At 56.7% G+C, this 20,530-nt stretch overlaps 1 protein-coding gene across 1 annotated transcript in view; it reads left to right on the top strand.

Moving 5' to 3' along the window:
• Positions 1–16,898, top strand: part of MAP2K3 (mitogen-activated protein kinase kinase 3) — a 29,865-nt gene extending 12,967 nt beyond the window's left edge. The window contains exons 2-12 of the mRNA XM_040452966.1: positions 2,520–2,586; positions 2,971–3,019; positions 4,059–4,172; positions 4,349–4,468; positions 5,799–5,915; positions 7,185–7,236; positions 8,934–9,061; positions 9,527–9,604; positions 13,803–13,942; positions 15,109–15,154; positions 15,786–16,898. Of these exons, the coding sequence (XP_040308900.1) occupies positions 2,520–2,586; positions 2,971–3,019; positions 4,059–4,172; positions 4,349–4,468; positions 5,799–5,915; positions 7,185–7,236; positions 8,934–9,061; positions 9,527–9,604; positions 13,803–13,942; positions 15,109–15,154; positions 15,786–15,869 (995 nt within the window). The 3' untranslated portion in view covers positions 15,870–16,898. The remainder of the gene's footprint in view (positions 1–2,519; positions 2,587–2,970; positions 3,020–4,058; positions 4,173–4,348; positions 4,469–5,798; positions 5,916–7,184; positions 7,237–8,933; positions 9,062–9,526; positions 9,605–13,802; positions 13,943–15,108; positions 15,155–15,785) is intronic.
• Positions 16,899–20,530: the final 3,632 nt, after the last annotated feature.

Below are 20,530 nucleotides of genomic sequence, written 5' to 3'. Positions count from 1 at the left end.
AGCTTGTTTCCTGAGGCCTCCGGGTTGGTCCTGGACAGGCCCGGGCTGGGGGGGTCAAGCAGCTCTGATGGCAGCAGGGTGCTGTTCTGAGTGCCTTCTGTGATGACTACCGAGCAGGCGCTTTCTTTATCCCCATTGTCTGGATGAGGATACTGAGGCTCAGAGAAGCATGGGGACTTGCCCAAGGGCACCCAGCCTCTAAGGGGCAAAGGCGGGATTTGAATTTGAGGCCAGAATGGAGTGAGCAGGCTCACTCCCGGCTCTGGGGTTGAGGACTGTGCCGTTGGGGTACTGACTTAGTAGTCGGCATGGGGGTTCCCTGGGTCAGGGCCTTTGGCTGGGACTGTGGCTCTGTCGCCGGCTGCTGGGGCACAGGCGGACCTGCCTCGCAGCCAGGCGTCTGGAGGGCCTTGGGCGGCTTCTGTGGGGAGGCTGCAGGTGTCTGCCTCCGTCACCCCCAGTGCTCTGCCCACCCACCCCGGTGCACACACTGGGACCCCCATCCCCGCTGGGGCCGTTCTACTTCTCGGTGGTTCATCTGAGGACAGCTGAGGCTGGGCCTCGTCTTCCCTATCCCATCACTTGACAGTGGCGTCAGGCTCTGCCCGGCTGCGGGGTCCAGGCCCCCAAGCCAGGCTCCCAGATGGGGCACTGAGGCCGCACGGCACGGTGTGGTGGAGGCTGGATCTGAACCCAGTTCAGAGGTGGCTTCAGGGGCTCAGGTCTCCTAGTGCTCTGTGCACACTCACAGCAGGTGGTGCAGGGCCTCGGGCAGTTCCCAGTTCCTTGGGTGGCCAGTGGTATGTCTGCGGCGGCCTCGTGAGGCTGGCGGGGAGGGCAGAGCCGACGGCAGAGCATTGCCTGGGAGGTGAGAAGGATACTCCTGCAGGAGCTGGCAAGTGCCCTGGGAGGTTCTGGGGAGTCACGGTCAAGTCCCAGCTCTGCCACCCACATCCTCGTGGCCTGGACAAGTTACTTCTCTGCTCTGGAAAATGGAGCTCCTTGTCGCGGTTGCCTGGGAGTAGGGGCTGGGGACTCGGGCCTGCCTCGGTCCTCACCGCTGGGCTCCCTGACTGAGGTCCCTCAACTTGCTTTCCTGACTGTGAGGTGGTGTTGTACCTTTTTGGAGGGTGGCCTAATGAAGCTTCTTCCGCTGTGCCCAGCTCCAGCCGCGTCCAGCGCTCCAGAATGTGGATTCTTCCTTAGGGCACCCGGCCACGCTCTCTCAGCTAGCCCGGGAGACGTGGGCACTGGGCCTTGGAGAAGGGAAGCCCCTCTCCCGTCCTCAGGGGTGAGGGTGAGGGAGGTGCGGCCTCGGGACTCAAGTCCTGCCCGGAGCCCTCGGGAGGGAAGTGGGCTTCCTGGGGTGCTCTTGGAGGGGGCAGCAAAGGCAAGAACCTCGTGGGGGTGGGACAGAAATGGGCACCAGGCTTCGGCCTGCAACTCCCCAGCCTGCGTCCGCTCGGGCTTCCCAGCCATCCCTGAGGTGGGCGTCTGCGTTCCAAGGTGACGGATGGGGAAATTGAGGCTCAGAAGAGGGGTGGGCAGCAGAGCTGGGATCTGAAAGGAGTTCTCTCTGCCTCAGATGCTGCCCCTACCCCCCGCCCCACCAAGGTTAGCAGCACAAGTGGGAGGAGGAGGCTGTATCTGTTTCTCAGCACCGCAGGCTGGGGGCTTCACAGAAACTTCCCGTCTGACAGTTCTGGAGGCCGGAAGTCCCATCAAGGTGTTGGCTGGCTGGTTCCTTCTGAGGCTGTGAGGGAGGGATCCGTTCCGGGCCTCTCTCCTAGCTTCTGGTATCCTTAGGAGCTCCTTGGCTTGCAGGTGGCCATCTTCTCCCTGCGTCTCCCCACCTTCCAGCTGTGCGTGCCTGTCTCTGGGTCCAAATTTCCTTTTCGTAAGGACCCCAGTCATACTGGATTACAGCCCACCCTCATGACCTCGTTTTAACTTAATCGTCTCTGTAAAGACCCCATCTCCAAATAGGGTGACACTCTTAGGACTTCAGCACATGAATTTTCAGGGGGCGCAGCTCAACCCTTACCAGAAACTTTAGGACACAGGGCTTCCGCCTAGGGTGGGAGCACCGGGCCCCGGCAGAAACCTCAGCTGCTCAGACCCGGCCCTACTCCCTGAGGCGGGTGCTCAGTGGCAGCCTGATGTGTGGCCCGTGGGACAGATCTGCAATGGAGCCACCTTCCCGGGAGGCGTACTCTGGAGGCGCCATCTTTTCTCGGGTGGTTTAGGGGGCTGATTGCCCGGGGCCCAGTGGGACCTGAGGGCCACTGCCGGGAGGGCCAGTGGGGCTTGAGCCAGGAACATCCCGTAGGTGCCCGGAGGTTCCAGGCCTCATCAGGGCCCTGCCCACACTGACCCTCAGCATCTGTGTCTGCACCTCGGGCCCCTTGAGGGCCGGAGGCCTGAGCCGTTTCTGTCCCCAGGTTTGTCCGGCCTAGGGAGTGCCCAGGGGATGTTGATAGACTGAGCTGACCAGATGCCTGACCTTCTCTCCATCTTAGGGAAATCCAAGAGGAAGAAGGATTTACGGATATCCTGCATGTCCAAGCCGCCTGTACCCAACCCTACGTAAGTCCACCTCAGCTTTTCCCCTGGCTCAGCCTGGAGAGGGCCCAGGGGAGGGGAGCAAGCAGGGGGCAGCGTGTCCTGGACGGCCCCGGTGGGGTGGCCACAGGGCTCACAGGCGTCGCACATCCGCTCTGTGTCCCCTTCTCACTCATCTCAGAGATGGGAAGGCGAGGCTCCGGCCATGTCTGTGTGGCCACGCCTTGTGTCTGGTACGGCAGATGCTCAGTGACTGAGACTAGGTGCCTTGAGGAGCACCACCTCCCTCACGCTGCCTCCCGGGGACAGGACGCGTCTCTGGCTCCCGTGCCAGCCTGGTTTTGCTCCTTCTCTCGGGGAAGGATGTGGTTCTCTCCGAGGCTCATGGGGTGTGCTTCGTCCCCACAGACCCCCCCGGAACCTGGACTCTCGGACCTTCATCACCATCGGAGACAGGGTAGGTGCTGGCTGCCTACTTGGGGTGGGGCCTTCATGTCTCTGAATCTCGGTGTCTTCATGACAGATGAGCCCACGCTGACTCTGTAGGGCCTCTTGGAGGTGGCTCTGGGAGGTGGAAGGAGCTGGGCTTGGGAGAGGAGCCTCACGCTCCAGATGGTGGCCGTGTGGCCCTGGGCTGCCCACTTTCAGACTGCCACATTTGGACTGGGGCGAGTCGGCCTGCCTCGTGGAGCCCTGGAGAGCCAGAGCAGTGTGAAGTTTCCTGATCTCAGAGTTTGGGTCGTGGGGCCGCCTGCGTCCACCTCACCCGTGGGAATGGTGTGTGGCACGTGCAGACTCCTGGCTCTGTCCTCAGAACCAGCACCTGGGAACCTGCATTTCACATGCACCTCCTGATGCATGGACACCAGTGGTTGAGATCCTGGCTCAGGGATGGTGCCTCACCCGCAGGAGATACCAAGGGTCTCCAGGCAGAGACCCCAGTGTAGAGGCCTCCCCTTGGCTGACAGCCTCTCCCAGGCTAATTTTCCTTCTCTGACACTTGTCACTGGGTGCTGTCCCGTTCATCTAGTTGTTTATTCCTTTCTTGTCTGCCCTACAGTAGAGGGCCTAGGGCCACACTGCTCACTGTGAGGGCAAGACCTTGTTCTGTTCTCTCCAGGAGCTCACACATAGTAGGTGCTCAGTAAATACTGGTTGAATGCAAGATTGAGTCCTACCACCTGAATGGGCTAGGGGACAAGAGGGAAGGGCATCTCTTGAGCTCTCTGTGCCTGCCGGGGGCATTTCAGAGGTGGTCTTACTTATACCTTGTGGAAGCCTTTGGACGTTGGGGCTATGCCTGTTCTGTAGAGGGTGACGTGAGTCTGAGAAGTTCAGTGACTTGCCCCAGGTCACACGGCAGAAGGTGGTTGGTATAGGATTTGAGCCCGGGTCTCACTGGCTGTTTTTAATTTCTCCTGCCCCAGCTCTCTCTACTGGGCAAGGTGCGAGGGTAGGCTCCTAACTTGTGGTTTCTCTCATTTCTGTCCCCCAAGAATTTTGAGGTGGAGGCCGATGACCTGGTGACCATCTCAGAGCTGGGCCGTGGAGCCTATGGGGTGGTGGAGAAGGTGCGGCATGCCCAGAGTGGCACCATCATGGCCGTGAAGGTAAGCGGGGCCCCAGCCAGTCAGGGAGGGGACACTTGGGAGGCTTCCTGGTGGAGGCATGGGGGGCTGAGCCTTGAAGGGGAGGCTGAGGGCACCCCTTGAAGCTCCTTGAAGGGTTGGTGGTGTGGTCGCCCTCTGACGTGTGGCGCCTGAACCGTAACCCTCTCTTCCTGCAGCGGATCCGGGCCACTGTGAACTCACAGGAGCAGAAGCGTCTGCTCATGGACTTGGACATCAACATGCGCACAGTCGACTGCTTCTACACTGTCACCTTCTATGGGGCCCTCTTCAGAGAGGTGCGGCCCTGGTGGGAGGGTGGGAGGTGGGTGCCAGGGTACGCTGCCCCACCCCCACCTCTCTTCTGCACACCTGCCCCACTCCGTCTAGCCTGCGGTCCGCTGTTGCTCATGCTGGGCCCCCAGCAGACACTTGCTGAGCGCCCCTGGGTGCCAGGTGCCAGGCACAAGAGTGAGATGGTACATGCTGGGTCTTGAGAGCTCAGGCCCAGAGGCCAAACTGCCTGGCTCCCCTGCTTCCTGCCTCAGTTTCCTTGCCTGTGAAATGAGGCCAGTAATTGTGTCCACCTGGAAAGGTTGCATGGGTTTGAAGTGATGTGGCCCAGGGCCTGGCACTCACTCTGCCTGTGTGCTTCACCGGCCTCCAGGCTGGCAGGGCGGGGCTCCAGGTAGGGGCGGTCATGGAGGTATGCGAGGGTCCGACTCTTAGTCTGTGGGAAGGTCTGCATGTGGGATGAGAGAGGGGTCGGGGTGATGCCATGGCGGAAGGATGGGCTCCCGCGGGATGCTCCCTGACCGTCTACTGGGTTCCCAGTTTTCCTGGGTGCGGTGGACCCATTTGTGAGTCAGCCCCTCATTATCCACCTGTCTGATTGGCTCAGCACCTGCTGAGTGCCAGGTGCAGGCTGGTCATCCCCTTGCTGCTGGGGGGAAGGACACACACTTGGGCCTCACTGCACGTTGGGTCAGAGTTGGCAGGGAGGCACGGGGTCCTGTGGGTACCCCAAGGAGATGCCATACCTAGTCTTCCCAGAAGGCTGTCCTGAAAGATAGGTGGGCGTTTGTGGGGCAACAGGGCGTGGGGGAGGCAAGGCTTTGCAGGAGAAGAAGGGAACCGTCCATCAAGGCCAAGAGCTGGGGTGACCTATGCGTGTTGGGGGCCGCAGTGGCTGAGGTCAGGAGGGGTCTGCAGGGCAGGGTCATGGAGCTGAGCTGCAGCCAGATCCTGAGAGCCCTTGTTGGGAGGAGCATAATTAGGTGTGTGTTTCAGTCACGTCTTTCTAGAAAACTGCCATGGAATTAGGGATCAGATCGGGGAGACCAGAGGCAAAAGAGGTGGGCAAGGCTGGTGGGTATACTACCGACCTAGTAGTGTGGACAAGCATGGAAGGTGGAGAAGCAGAAGCTGAAAGATTTTGGGGGCAGAAAGGGTGGAGCTGGGAGCTCAGTAAATCTTTGTGGGCTGAGGTGGGCGGGCAGACGTGTCTGTAGGAAGGTCTGACCGGCATGGGGGAGGCAGGCGTGTGCTGACGCTGGCACCAGGGCGGGCTGTCCAGGCCCAGGTGCAGCCTCAGGTAACCCAGGCTGACCTCCAGGTGTCCTTCCACAGGGAGATGTGTGGATCTGCATGGAGCTCATGGACACATCCCTGGACAAGTTCTACCGGAAAGTGCTCGATAAAAACATGACCATTCCAGAGGACATCCTGGGGGAAATTGCTGTGTCTGTAAGTAATTGCCTCAGGCTTGGGTGGGGCTGGGGGGGGTTCCCAGTTACATAGCCAGAGGCCCCAGCCCTGCCCCAGTAGTCACAGAGCTCAGCCTAATGGTGATAACTTGGGCATAGGTGGGTCCCCAGCGTGGCCCTGAACCTGGGTAACTGCCCTCCAGGGACCCAGCTCTCCCACTCTGGGTCAGAGCCTTTTTGCGAGGAGACCCCAGAGGCTGGGGCTCCCAGAGCCACACAGATTTGGAAGATCTCAGGCCTCTAGGCCTTTGTGTACAGGCCTGAGCTTTCTAGACCAATTTATTATCATTATTATTACTATTATTAACGTTTATTTATTTTTGAGAGAGAGAAAGAGAGAGAGAGACAGAGTGTGAGCAGGAGAGGGGCAGAGAGGAAGGGAGACACAGAATCTGAAGCAGGCTTCAGGCTCTGAACTATCAGCACAGAGCCTGACACAGAGCTTGAACTCGTGAACCATGAGATCATGACCTGAACTGACGGCGGATGCCTAACCAGCTGAGCCACCCAGATTCCCCAAGACCATTTTTAAAGAAAGAACTTAGTACTTGCAACTTCCTCATGCCAAAAGATGCCCTGAGACAGCTCATAGAGGTACAAGCTAAGTTGGGGGGAAGGTTAGCATTCAGAATGTTCACCTTTTGAGGTTGAACATTTCTAAAGGAGGGTAGCAACCCTGAGTTTGAGCATCCTGGCAGCCAGAGGGAAAAAGGGTGCTTCTCGATCTTGACTACATCTAGGAACGTTAAAACCTACCCATGCCAGGGTAGTGAGTCAGAATCTTTGGGGTAATTGTCCAGGCTTCCCCTGTGTCTCCCTGAGGGGAATGGCTTAAGCATATAGCCCACTGGCTCTCATGAAGGAGAGGGGCCAGGGATGCTGCAGAAGGGCTAGGTTTTACCCCATAGCCTGGTAGGAGGTGTTGACAGCCTCTTGGAGGGGTCACAGGTCTGGGACTCTGAGGGTCTTGGGTGCATCATTTCCCTGGTAAAGGCTTGGTTGGGCCTGAGACCTTGGCCCTCTAGGGTTGGTGGGAGAAAAGTAGGAGGCTGGGTGTGCCTGCACCAAGAAGGCCATGACAGCGGGGTGAATGGGGGGATGGGAGCAAGAGCCTGGGGTAGCGAGGGGCTGGGCCATGTGTATGGGAGAGGGAGACAGGTGGACGAGGGTAGGGGTCTTCCTGGTCTGTCATTGTCGATGCCACCGGAAGTAACACAGTCTGTCTTTCCTCCTCCTGCGCCGATGCCAGATCGTCCGGGCACTGGAGCATCTGCACAGCAAGCTGTCCGTGATCCACAGAGGTCAGTGCCTGCCACTCACCATCCGGGAGGGGCCTGCAGGCTACTTATACACGGTCCCGCCCAGTCCTGCAAGGAGGGTGGACCTTCCCCTTTTCCAAGATGAGCCACCTTCTCAGGTGATAGGTAGTCATGTGCCCATTGGGGTCAGGAGCTGAGCCTGCTTCCCAGTCCAGGCCACTGTCAACCTCTCCAAACCATTTTCCTTGGGTTCCGCGCCAACCCGCCCCCCCCCCCCAGCCCCACGCCCCCACATGCTTCCCTTAGGTTTGCTGGTGCTCGGAGCAAAAACTGGACATTCGTCCTGGGAATGCTGCTGAATTTGCTTCGACGTATCATTTATATATCGTGAAATGCTCAGATCTGTAGTTACCATTCAATGAGTCTGTTCAGAGTTTACATCCACATGAAACCCTGGCCCTTTTGAGGATGCAGGATGTTTCCACCCTCTGCCGCACCCCCAGAAACTTCTCTGTGCCTTTCTTGGTCAGCCCCCGCCCCTACATACCCCCTGCACCTCTCATCTGATTTTTCCTACAGTAAGTTGGTTTTACGTGTCCTTGAAGTTCATGTGAATGGATTCACATGGCCTCTCTCCGCCCTTTTTCACTCGGCCTAATGTTTCTGAGGTTCACCGGGGCTGTGTGTGTCGGCAGTTCTTTCCTTTTCGTTCTGAGTAGTTCACTATCCCAGACGTACTGTCTTTTTTTTTTTTTTTTTTTTTTTAATTTTTTTTTCAACGTTTATTTATTTTTGGGACAGAGAGAGACAGAGCATGAATGGGGAAGGGGCAGAGAGAGAGGGAGACACAGAAGCGGAAACAGGCTCCAGGCTCCGAGCCATCAGCCCAGAGCCTGACGCGGGGCTCGAACTCCCGGACCGCGAGATCGTGACCTGGCTGAGGTCGGACGCTTAACCGACTGCGCCACCCAGGCGCCCCCAGACGTACTGTTTTTTACAAAGTTAAATTAGACCAGGCCTGCTTTGACCACTCAGTCGCCATCCCAGCTCCGGCCCCAGGTCACCCCTGTGGTGGTTCAGTATGGAACCTGTGGTTCTCTTCCTATGCATTTCTATCCTGACGCACACAGGAAAGCATGCCGGTTTACATGTGTCTTGTGTGTGCTTTTGCTGGACGATTCCCTGCTGCGTGCCCCGTGGCATGCTCTGTGTGGGCCTCGAGTCATGGCGTGGGCTCCGTGTTTTCATGCGCCTCTCCTGTGTTTTTGCTGCTGCCCTGTGCTTCCTGGCCGAACCTCCCGACCTCTCAGCATAGACGCTCGGGTGATTTCTGGCTTCTGTCAGTGATGCTCCGCCCCACCAAATCCCCAGCCCGGGAGGACCCCAGAGCTAGAGGTTATACCAGGAAATAGGCCGAGTCTGGCTGTGGGGCTGCCCGGCAGGTGTGAGGTTCGCCCCTGGACCTTGTGTCCAAAGTGCTGATGGTGGACACGGAGACGAGGTCCTGGTAGAGACTCACTTCCTTCCCCACTCGTGGCCGGTGACTAGGGCACGTTCTGGCTTCGCTGCCTCCATCTTTGTGACCTTGGCCTGGAGCGGAGCCTCTCAGAGCCTTATCTCTCATCCACTCCCTGGTATCATGTGCCCCTTGGGTGACTGGGGCGTAGGAGGAGCCTGCTGGCCTCCAGCGGAGACTCACAACCCCACATGAAGAAAAAGGTGTGTTCTGTCCCTGGCAGATGTGAAGCCGTCCAATGTCCTCATCAACAAGGAGGGTCATGTGAAGATGTGCGACTTCGGGATTAGCGGCTATTTGGTGGACTCTGTGGCCAAGACGCTGGATGCTGGCTGCAAGCCCTACATGGCTGTGAGTGGTCCCCACACCGCTCCGGGTCCCAAACCACAGCTGAGGTTCAGGAGGGACGTGCCTGGGAGCTCATCGTCGGGCCATGTCCTCTGTCCATTGGGGTGGCCAGAGCCCCTCTTTACCCCGGGTATTAGGTGTGCTCCAAAGTGCCCGTTTGGGTGATAAGTTTCATACACAGCCACATGGTGGTGGCTTGTGGTATCTTTGTGGGTCCCAAGTCTGTCCCAGTGGCCTGGGCGGGGGTAGCTGCGAGGCATGGTTTGGGCGTTCACCACAAGACCCTGGCCCTCGCTGGCCTCAGTTTTCTCACCTGCCCCATGGGGGGTGGCGAGTGGGATAGGATGAACACTGACCCCTCCGTTTGGGGTGGGAGAGGCAAGACCCAGCCGAGGGAACCTTGGGCGGCCCCTCCTCTGGCCCCTCACCCGGGTGTGTGTGTTCATGTCTCACTGGTCCCTTTTACAGCCCGAGAGAATCAACCCGGAGCTGAACCAGAAGGGCTACAACGTCAAGTCCGACGTCTGGAGCCTCGGCATCACCATGGTACTGCTCGGAACTGGGTCCAGCCCTTGCTGGTCGGGCGGGGCCAGGGTGGGGCCAGGCCCAGTCCATGAGCTTTTGGAGGGCCCATCAGATGGTTTAGGCATGGAAAAAAGTGTTGGCTTCACAGTCTGAGAAGAAAATGTACCATCAAAAGTTATGGTATGTTTAAGAGAATACCTATAGATGGCATTAGGTCCTTCCCTAGTGGGGAGGTATGTCCTTCATGAAAGTTCTTGATGGCTTGTGATAATTTGTCCGTTAGACTTTCTCCAGAGCTCACTGTGCTTGTTGAGAAATCACAGGCAAGTCCAAGTTAAGTGGGCTTCTGGTACCCAAATAATTTGAAAAGCAAAATGGCAAAAATTAAAAGAAAAAAAAATTTTTTTTGTCATAGCAACAAGTTTGTTGCTTGTGAGGTCCGTGTGCATTTCCTTGAGTGTGGTAGGATGGGGCAGTGGGCTCTCAGTCCTGGGCTGTGGGGGCTTGGGTGGGGTGGGGCAGGTGCCCGGCGGAGCCGGGGTGGCTGCACGAGGTCCAAGAGGAGGGCGGGGCTCGTGTGCTGCATGCTCTTTCTAGAACTGCCCAGCCAACGCCTGCTCCTGCCGGAGTCAGGGCTTGGCTCCGGTGTAGGTCAAGGTTTATTTATATATTTCTTTAGAAAGCCCCTTCTGGTACCCATGTGGAGAATGGGCTGAAGGGACAGGAAAAAGACCACGATGCGAGTACCCCTCCCGCCCCCCTGCAAGAATACCTGGGCAAAGGTTACTGTCATGGTGGCCCCAGTATGCACACGGGACTGACTCAGTTGGCTGAGGGGTCATCAGCCTCTATTCCGATCCCAACCATTGGGACTGATGGCTTGTGTCTGGCGTGTGGATTAGCCCTTGATGTTTGCTTGGTGTCAGCACCCTCCCTGTCCCAGCCCTTTTGGCCGCCAGCTCTTAGGGACAGGGTATAATTGGTAATCAAAAATCAAACCAGTAAAATACCTCGTGGGAAGGGGCGTGGAGAGGAGAGATTCAGGTACGAGTGGAGCAGCATTAATCTTCTGAGGAGGTGTGGGAGGAACCCACAGGGCTTTCTGGGTGAAGGCCCTGAGGTGGGGTGTGCCTAGTATCTGCCTGGGGGCCAGAATCGAGGGGAGATCAGAAAAGGGCGAGGCGGGAGTTCAGGATCACCGTAGATGTTTTGGATCTTACCGATAATGCAGTTTTATCATCCTGTTCCCCCTCCTCGCTGTGACTGGTAAGCTGTGTCTGTGTGCAATAACCAGGAAAGGTCCAAAATCAAAATCATTTGTCAGAGACACAGAATCGGGTGATGCCTTTGGTTTTGCTTGATAGTGCCAACACGATCGTTTTTTACTCAAGTGTGTTTTTTCTTGGAGCAGAGAGGAGTAGTCAGAGCCTAAAGGTGCACGCTGTGCCTGCAGATAAGAGCTTCTCACCTCCTGAGTTAAAAAAAAAAATAAGAGCAAACTCCTGCAGGATGTACAGACTGCACAGAACTGGCTGGATGTTAGAGACCCCATTCGTGACCGCTTGACACACACACACCCCTGCTCCCCCCCATCCATCCCTCCCTCTCATCCATCTGTGTCCATCTGTCATTACTGGGGACCCACCGCATCCCGGTGACGTTCTGGTGTCTCTGGTGGAACTTGGGCAAGTGCGTGCTTAGTGCGTACTTCAGTTAGCAAATGCTGCGTAACAAAGTGGACCTGAACCTAGTGACATAAACCAATAATAGTTTATTTTTTCTGCTGTTTCTGTATTCCGGACCGGGTTAGCCAGGCAGTTCTTCCACTACACTTGGCTCTGGCTGGGGGTCAGGGCTGGAGTGGAAGGTCCAAGAGGGCTCTGCAAACGTGGGGCCTTCACGCAGCTTCCTCCTGGCTGACTGCCCGCCGGGTTCCTCATAACGTGGTGGGGAGGGTAGTTGAAGTCTTTTGTGGTGGCTTCTGCGAGGGGAGAGCTCTTACGTGCTTGTCAGAGGACTGGCATAGTGTCTCCTCTGCCTCATTCTGTTGGTCATAGTGTCACAGGCCAGCCCAGGTTCAAGGAGGAATAAACTCCAGGTCTAGATGGGGGGGCTGGCAGGTGCTCACAGGAGAAGCTGTAATAGCAGCTTAGGGAACTGGCTGCCTTGGTACAGGTTAGGTCCCCTCCCCCCATAAGTTACAAAAGTAATAGAACAACATCTAAGAATACAGAAGAAAAATAAAAGGGGGAAGAAAAATCAGTGTGACTGTTCTCAAAGACACACAGCCCCTTCTTCCTGCTGTCAGCTGCCAACGTTGTGCGTTTCCTTCTAGATGTTTTGCCTTTTTCTAAAAAACCTCTATGGTTTTTATTTCACTTTTTTCACTTAGCATCTCATCACTCGTGTTCCTCTGGGTAGTTACAAATCCCTGTAGGCATCTCTTCGAGAGACTCCACAGCCAACTGCCACCATCTACTCAGTCCCTAATGTGAGGCGTTTCACTCGTTCGTTTCTGGTTTTTTCTTTCCATTTGAAATCCCCGGCCGACCTGGGGGAGTGACCAGCCAGTGAAGCACTGTGCGCCGGGCCTGTCACTCTGGGTGGTCTTCTCCAGTGCTCTGAGCCCACCCCGAGAGGCCCTCTGCGGGCACTTGACCACAGCCAGAACATATAGATATGGCATGATATTGGGAAGGCTCTGGGCCGTAACGAGTGTTGATCAAGTGCCGATCATGTGAACACCTGAATGACGGGCACGGCCGAGACTCAGCCACCCTGCGGCAGGCCAGTCCCCGGCACTGGGTGTTTAGACTGCTTCTTAATGTTCACTATTACAGATCACACCACACCGTGCACTTTTGTGCCCAGAGGCTGTTTTGTTTTGGGTTTCATACTTTGCGCTCTTAAGAAAAAATTACCGGGAAAAAGGATTACGAGGTCAAGAGTCTGGACCGTCCTCTGTTTTCCTAATTATGAGCTCTAGTAGGCCACAGGGTCCTTCCCTGGAAGCCCGTAGCAGATCCTCACTTCTGCTGCTTGGAATCGGTGCACATTCTAGGAAAAAGCACCCTGAATTTGTCCCGTGAAAATACACACAGGATCGCCACCATTCCCGCTGGATTGCGCACACCCTCCATCTGAGAGTTTTTATTTATGTCTTGGCTGGAAAGGGGCCTTGAGCCTAATGGGAAGGCCCTTTCTTAGCACAATAATTAGTGATCTGTTCAGGCGCGAGTTGCCAACACGAAGCATTGGTTTGAGCCGAGGTCTCTTGTGTTCATTATGGTGATTATGGCCTGTCAGTGAGCAGTCTCTGTGCTATTCCAGGCGGGGGCCTGGGCTGACCTGATTTTTTTTTTTTTTTTTTTTTATCTTGGCAGTCAAACTCGGAACCCAGAGTTTATCGTAAGATAGCTGGTCTTTTCCACAAATGACTTCCCACCAACTAGGTGCCTGGCACGGGTGCCGAGGCCAGGTGGCCTTGATGTCACCTGCAGGCAGGCCCGGGTTCAGGAGGAGGGACAAGGCCACCATGGCCATGTGTCCAGGGAGTCAGCAGGGATTGGGAGATCTTCCTGGAGGAGGAGGCATTGGAAATGGGTCCTGCAGGACACCGCTGGGTGGGGGTGGGGGAGGGAGAAGGAGGAGGGGCATCTGCAAACTTCAGTTCTCGACGGGCCTGAGGGGCTGTTGCAGAGACGAAGTAGCTGACCAAGTGTCGGCCTCACCGTCTACAGCCCTGGGGAGAGATCGGCTTCTGAGAATAATTCCATTTCCCATTTGCCTGCTCTGTCATAACCACAACTGTCCAAATAAGTGGCAGCAGATACTTAGACCTTGTGGAGACGTTAGGGAGAGGAGTGGCAGTTCTTTGCCGACGGCTGCCTTGGGGCAGGTGTCCCAGGGTCGCCGGCTGCTCTGATTTTTCCAGACTAGCTGGAAGTTGGGTTTTTACGTAAAACTTTCTGCACTTAGATTGTTTAAGAGCCCGATGTCACTCAAGCCAGTTACAGCCTGGGCCTAGATTTGCTTCGTGAGCTGTGGTCTCTGCCGGCTGGGTTACAGGAACCGGCTGTTGATGTCACCCCGGCTCTCACAACCCGTGTTGTGGCCCGGCTTGGGGCGCCAAGCCAAGACAGGCAGGTTTCCCCAAATGCTCTGTCTCCGGGTGCAGAGTGTGGGCGCATCTGACCCCGTGCCACTGTCCCCACCGCAGATCGAGATGGCCATTCTACGGTTTCCTTATGAATCCTGGGGGACCCCGTTCCAGCAGCTGAAACAGGTTGTGGAGGAGCCATCTCCCCAGCTCCCAGCTGACTCCTTCTCTCCCGAGTTTGTGGACTTCACCGCACAGTGGTGAGTGAGCGGCCCTGCGGTGGCTCTGGGGCCTCCCCAAGCCCCGGTCAGCACCCCTCCCTGCCCCGGCCAGATTCCCGCTCTTCCCTCGCCTGGCCCCCTTCTCCTTGAGCAGATAAACCCCCAAACAGCATAGCCTCAAAATATGCAAGGCAGAAATAGAACACGAGGAAAATCTGGCAAACTGTGGTCCTAGAGGTGGACAGACCTAGAGGGGGACAGTCCTGGAGGTGGACAGTCCCGGAGGTGGAGAGTCCTAGAGGGGGACAGTCCTAGAGATGGACAGACCAGGTAGACCGAAAAAGCAAACAAAAAACAGATGGAGGATTTGAACAGCGTTAACAGAGTTGCTTTTATTGCTGTTGAGAACTTTGTACCAAATTAAAGAATGCCCGTGTGAGCTTCGTGTAAAAAAATATATATCGTGTTAGAGATTACAAAGGAAACGGGGAGAAGGGAAAAGGCAGAGTCATATAGGTCATGTTCTTTGCCTGTAGTTAAATCAAACAAAAAGTGCGTAACTGAAGAGGAAAAAGATACGTGGAAATTCAAAGTAAATTCTTGTGACCAACTCTTGGGGTTTGAAGGAGGTTTGAAAAATAGAAATACAAAGTATTCAGAAGTGAAAGAACATATCAACATATCTGTGTGTCGTGGGCAAAGAACAACTCAGAGGAAAATTTGTATTCTTTATTTCTTTTATTAGAAACTAAGAAAGACCAAAAACAAATGAGCCCCACAAACAGAGTGCCTGGTCACCTTGATCCCTTACACTGAGGCCTCCCCTCTCCCAAGACCCGTGATAAGGAGTTTCCCTTCTGAGTCAGGATACTGAGGACACGATTGTTAACTATCGCATCTCAATGTCATTTGGTATTGGGGTCATTGAGAACTCCCTAGACCTCTCTAGAGACAAAAAAACGAATACCCCAAGAGGCAAGGGAAGTTCGTCCAAGTCTCTGTAGTTTGTACCCACAGATCCCACTCCATCCTCAGGACCCCCCCGGGCGGCGGCCCCCCGCCCCCGAATAGCCGCCCCCTCCTTGCCGTTGCCCCAGGAGCACGTGTGTTCTAAGTGCCCGGTTAGGGGTGAGCCCGCCCTGGCTCGGCCGGCCTAGAGACCTCCTTTATGCCGGCCTGGCTCAGCCTGCCCTGTTCTCTCCTAGCCTGAGGAAGAGCCCCGCGGAGCGCATGAGCTACCTGGAGCTGATGGTAAGTGCGGGGGGCACGGGCAGTGGATTGGCGGGGCTCTGGGGAGGGGGCTGCCTCCCTGTGCACAGAGATGGGCAGCGCCTTCGGCCCGCCTCTGTCTTGATTCCTTCAGGTGTGCAGCCGTTGGCTCGGACGTACCCTGGCGCCCTCCCCCACCTCCACACCAGGCCCCGTGGAGGGGCACACGGCCACGCTCTGACACACAGGGCGGAGGGGCGGGGCGTGGTGCACGGTGGCGGGAGGCGAGCCATTTTATCCCCAGGCATCAGGGAAGGCTTCACAGAGGAGGTGATATGTGAACTGGGTTTGGAAGGGTGAATGAGGATTTATTTGCTGCTGGAGAGGGCGTTGCGCTTGGCTGGAGGCCTGGCGTGTGTGGGGAAAAGGGAGTGTGGTGTGGCCAGGGGATGGCTGCAGGAGGGCCGAGGAGGAAGCCGTCAACCTGTCTCTAGAAGGAGGGCTCCCTGAAGATGGAGGTCCTAGAAGGATGAGTAGGAGTTGGCCAGGCAGGAGAGAGGTGTCCTGGGCAGGAGGAGCACCCAGGGGTTGGGGCCGGTTTGGGGAGGTAGGGGCGTCTCCACCTCGCCTCCTCACCCTTACCCGAGGTGACTGCCCTCTCTTGTCCCACCAGGAGCACCCTTTCTTCACCTTGCACAAAACCAAGAAGACGGACATTGCTGCCTTTGTGAAGGAGATCCTGGGGGAGGACTCGTAGGGGGTGGGGCCGTGGACTCCGCTCTGGCCCTCCAGCGCCCCACAGCCCTCCCTGCCAGGGCAGTGCTTGCCCACACCCATAAGCTACTGCCAGCCCGGCCTTGGGTGTTTGGGGAAGAATCAAGGGGGCTGCTCGTGTCTGGCTTGGCAACAGGCCATTGGTCCCAAGTGCCAAAGAACCAGACCGCCAGAGCCCCCAGCCAGGCCCGCGTGGGCCCCACCAGTGCCTCTGCCCCTGCTGCTCCAAGGACCCCAAGTCTCCAGCCCCCGAGATCCAGGACTTGGAGGGGCCTGGATGGCCTCCACCGGACCCCGCTGCCCCTCGCAGAGAAGGCAGCCAGTGCCTGTGTTCGGGAAGCTGCCTTGGCCCAAGCCCTGGATGCCACCCAAGTTGTATATTTTTTTATCTCTTGACCGAATGGACTTTGCACACTTTGGCCTAGGGTGGCCACACCTCTGTCCTGGCATCAGTGTGGGGGACACGATCGGGGGATGAGCCATGTGAATCCGCCAGAGCCCCCACGAGTGCGAGGACAGAGCCGCCCGAGCCTTCACCCCAGCACTGGCAAATAGGGCCTCTAAGGGCACTCGGGCTCAACCTAGCCCCGCCCACTGCCTCGGGAGGGGGGGGGGGGGTTTTTTTCACTTTTTTTTTTTAATTATCTTCTTTTTTTTTTTTTTTTTTTTCTCTTGCTTTGTGGGTTTGCCTGGTTTCTCTTGCATGGTTTGGAGCCGATCACGTTTCTCTCACCCCCTAGGGACCAGCAGGTGGAGAACCCCTGCCTCTGCTCAGGCTGGGGTCTAGGGGGACGGGCCCAAGGTCTCTGCTCAGAGAGGTGCTAGGGGAGCTGTCTAGCTCACTCTCCTTGGGGACCGGCTCAACAGGGGCTGTGGATTTGCTTTTGGTGTTGTTTAAAAAAAAAAAAAAAGAAAAAATATATTTTTTTGAAGAAAGACTGCCCAGGGTCTTCTCCCTGATGGGTTGGGGCAGTTACCTGATTGTTGTTTTAATTTAAAAAAAAAAAAAAAAGAAAAAAAGTGGGACACAGGTTGTGTGAGACTATGTGTCATAGCGGCGAGCCCCACTCCTTGGTGAAGATCTGTGCCCACGGAAGGACCCCTTGGTCCTGGGACAGGGCCAGGGGAGTGTGATTGGGGGAGGGGGTGCCTGCTGAACTCCCCAGGGCCCTGCACTTGACAGGCCCTTCCCCATGTGAGGACACGGAAGCTCCCAGACAAGGCTCCAGGCCCTGTGCTGGATGCTGGACAGAGCAGACACAGGCCCGATCCACTGGGGGAACGGCCCGTCCCGCCGCCATTGAAGGTTGCATCAGCCTTGGCACACTCACCTCCTCGAGGGTGTTGTGTTCCTGTCGCAGGTAACATTGTTCTCCCCGGTTCACACAGGAGAAAACAGGCCCAGAAAGCTGAAGTGACTTGCTCAAAGCCACACACCTTGGGAGATGGAGGAACTGAGGCTTGGGGACAGGTATAGGCCCCCTGGAGAGGGCTCTGAGGAGAGTGGGGGGGGGGGGGGGGCAGCTCAAGGAAGGCCTCCTTGCCAGGGTCCAGTGGGGCTCTCTGATCCTGTGATCCTTGAGGCCTGGGCTAGGGCTGACACCCTCCCTAGCAGACAGGAATGTATTTGCTTGTATAAGAACTGTGTCTGGCTTCAGGCACAGTTAGATCCAGGAACCTGGTTAATATCCCGAGGAATTTGTGTCCAGCTTAGCTTTGTTTCCTCTGTCTCGGCTTCATGCTTCCCTCATGAGGGCAAGTCAGGACCCAGTGGCTCCCCCAGCTTAGTGAAGTTCCAGCCCCCGTCTCAGGGCTGATCTTTTAGCTAGGAAGAGGTCACATGGTCATCCTCCAACCAATCACGGGCCAGGAGGAACAAACACACGGGAGAGTCCGCCTACCTACCCACCTCTCAGGGTCTGAGAGCAAGGTCTCCCTCGTCCTCCATGGGAAATGGGGGCATGTTCCCAGAAGGAGGCACTGATCCCTTTGGGATCCATCTCTACTCTGCCTTCGTGCACACGCCTCTCATCTTCGGCTCAGCCGGAAGTGAGGTCTGGTTTTTGTCCCCAAGTTGGTCCCCAGTCTGGGACAGGTTTCTGCCTATTAACCCTTCCCTGGCACAGCACTTCATCATTTCAAGGCACTTTTGTGCGCCTCCCTCCCTCTCCCCGCTCTGGCCTCTGCACCCACTGAGCCTCTGCCTGGAATCCCTTTCCCCCACCATCCTGTGGCTGCCTGGCACCCCACCACCGTTCCTGGTTGGCCATGTCCCTTCCTCAGGGAGGCCTCCCCACATCTGGTCCAGCCAGTGTAGCTAATCTCTATCAACTTTATCTGGGTAGATTGGACCTGCCACTGTTCCGTCCCCAGTGCTGACATCTAGCAAGCATTCTGTCAACCTTTGTTGAATGAAAAGGAGAATGAATGAATACACGAAGGAAAGGATGAGGGAGTGAATGAATTCTGAGGCTCTGTGTGTAGGTGCGCGCGTGGACGTCTGCGCGTGCGCGGATCGGCCCGCGGGCACGTGTGTGTGTGTGTGCGCGCGCGCGCGCGAATGTAGACATGTGTGCGCGCACGGGATCCGTCGGACCCTGAGTCCCAGGGGCGCGGCCCCAGTAGTTCCTCCTGCTGCCGCCAGGAGGCGGCAGAACCCTGACTTTGACCCTGTGTCCCCTGAGCCCCGCCCGGCCTCGGAGCGCCCCGCCCTCCCCTTCTACTCCCCACACCCCAATCCGCACTCGAGGCTCTGGAGCCCCGGGGCGGGGTCTCGGGGTGGGCCAGGGGTCAGCGCCGGCGTCCGACCCTCTCAGCACAGTTCTCCCTCCCTGCACCATCAGCTGTCTGGCCCGCCTGTGCTCACCCACCCCTCTCCCTGCGTACATGGGCCCTGTTGGGGGGTCTGGGGCTGATGCAGAGTGACAGGGTACAGGCCTGACTCGTCTACAGAAGCTCATGGGTGCACCCCCCTCCATACCTGGCAAATCGCTCTACGGTTTACAGAGAGTGATACAGTGTACAAAGGACTTCGCGCTGTGCGGACCTGGAGGCTCTTTACAAAATCGTTTACAGGGTAATTTACATTTGCAAAACTGTACAGGATTATAAAGCACTTTGTAGTTTACCAGGTAGTTTACCAAGCACTCTCCCCATTGGAAAGCACTTTAGAGTTTGCATATGAGTGCAAACACCAGTTGTTTACAGGTTCCATTACTGTTTATGGGATCCTTCAGCTTTTACAGGGTGTTCAGGCATCTGAGCAAGGGAAGCCAGTATGCAGATAATTTTGACATTTACAAAGGACCTGCTCAGTCCCCAGGCCCTGGACGGTTTATACAACCCATGACCTCAGTGAAGGCTTCCTGCCTGCTCTTCACTGAAAGTGGCAGGGCCCCCTCTTCCCTGTCCCCAGGCTGTGACGTGGAGGTCAGAGGCCCTTTTGCTAGGGCTGGATGTCTCCATTTCCCTCCAGGCAGCAGGCACTCAGAGGTGCCTATCCCTGGAGTTAATGAGTCTCTCTGGACTGATAGACAGATGGCAGAGGCACGTGGACTTTCTGTTTCAATCACAGTTGTGAGAGCCTCCTCATTAGGTAGCATTAAAATGCAGCATTTGGGCCTGGTTGGGAATGGGAAGGCAGCCCCAGAAGGAAGATTTGGTGACTTCCCTTCTGGAAGCCAGGGAGGCAGCCTCCCTTGTTAAATATCAGCCCAGTCTCTCCTCTCCTCAGAACTGTGCTGTGGCTCCCGCCTCCCCTCCCCAGTCCAAACCTCCTGATGGCCCACAATGCCCATGCCAGCTGGCCTGCCCTCTCAACACGCTCCCACTTATTCTCTGAGCTTCAGCCACACGGTGCTCAAACACACCAAACCTCGACCCACCTCAGGGCCTTTGCACCAGCTCTTCTCTCTGCCCAGAACACTCTCCGTAGATGTCCTCCTGGCTGGCTCAAATATCTCTGTTCACATGCGGCTTCCTGACAGAAGCCTCCCTGACCACCCTGTCACTCTATCCCCTCACCCTAGCTTATATTCTTCACGTTTATTTATTTACATTTTTGCCCACTGGCCACCTCTCCCACTAGACCATGAGCTCTTCTAGGGCCTGGATGGGTCTGTCTTGTTTAGAGCTTGGAATGGGGCCAGGAGGGTCTGGCAATGACAGAGGAAAGGGCAGATGCGGGGAAGGTGCCCTCTGGCCTCAAGGCTGAACCTAGAACCAAGGCAGTGGGGTCCTGGGAGCCCAGCCCTGCCAGAACTGTGCCGAGGTTTGGGGGGTGAGGGTGGGGGCTACAGTTCTATTTATTCTGGGGCATCAGTCCTGGGAGGGCTCTCTAGGAGCAAGGTAACCCCCTCATTGTACTGAGTGGGGAGCCTGCACCTCGGTGAAGGGAAGCAAAGAGCTCAAGGCCACACGGCAAGCAGCAACGAGAGCTGGGCACCCAGGGCTCAGTTGGTGTCTCCCAAACATCAGCTGCCTCGCTCCGTGTCTGGAGGCAGGACTCCCAGTGACGCTGCAGACTTTAGCAGGGCAGTCCCAAGAACCGTGATTAAGGTTTACTCCCCTGCTCCAGTTTTTAAGCCTGTTTGGGTAACGCTGGCCCAGGGAAGGGGGAAGGGGCTAGCAAACGGCTCCCAACGC

This window comes from Herpailurus yagouaroundi, unplaced genomic scaffold (genome assembly GCF_014898765.1).
Source record: "Herpailurus yagouaroundi ecotype Mexico unplaced genomic scaffold, PumYag 208, whole genome shotgun sequence".
NCBI lineage: Eukaryota > Metazoa > Chordata > Mammalia > Carnivora > Felidae > Herpailurus > Herpailurus yagouaroundi.
The sequence above is the reverse complement of the archived record's forward strand: the minus strand, read 5'-3'. Positions and strand labels throughout refer to the sequence as shown.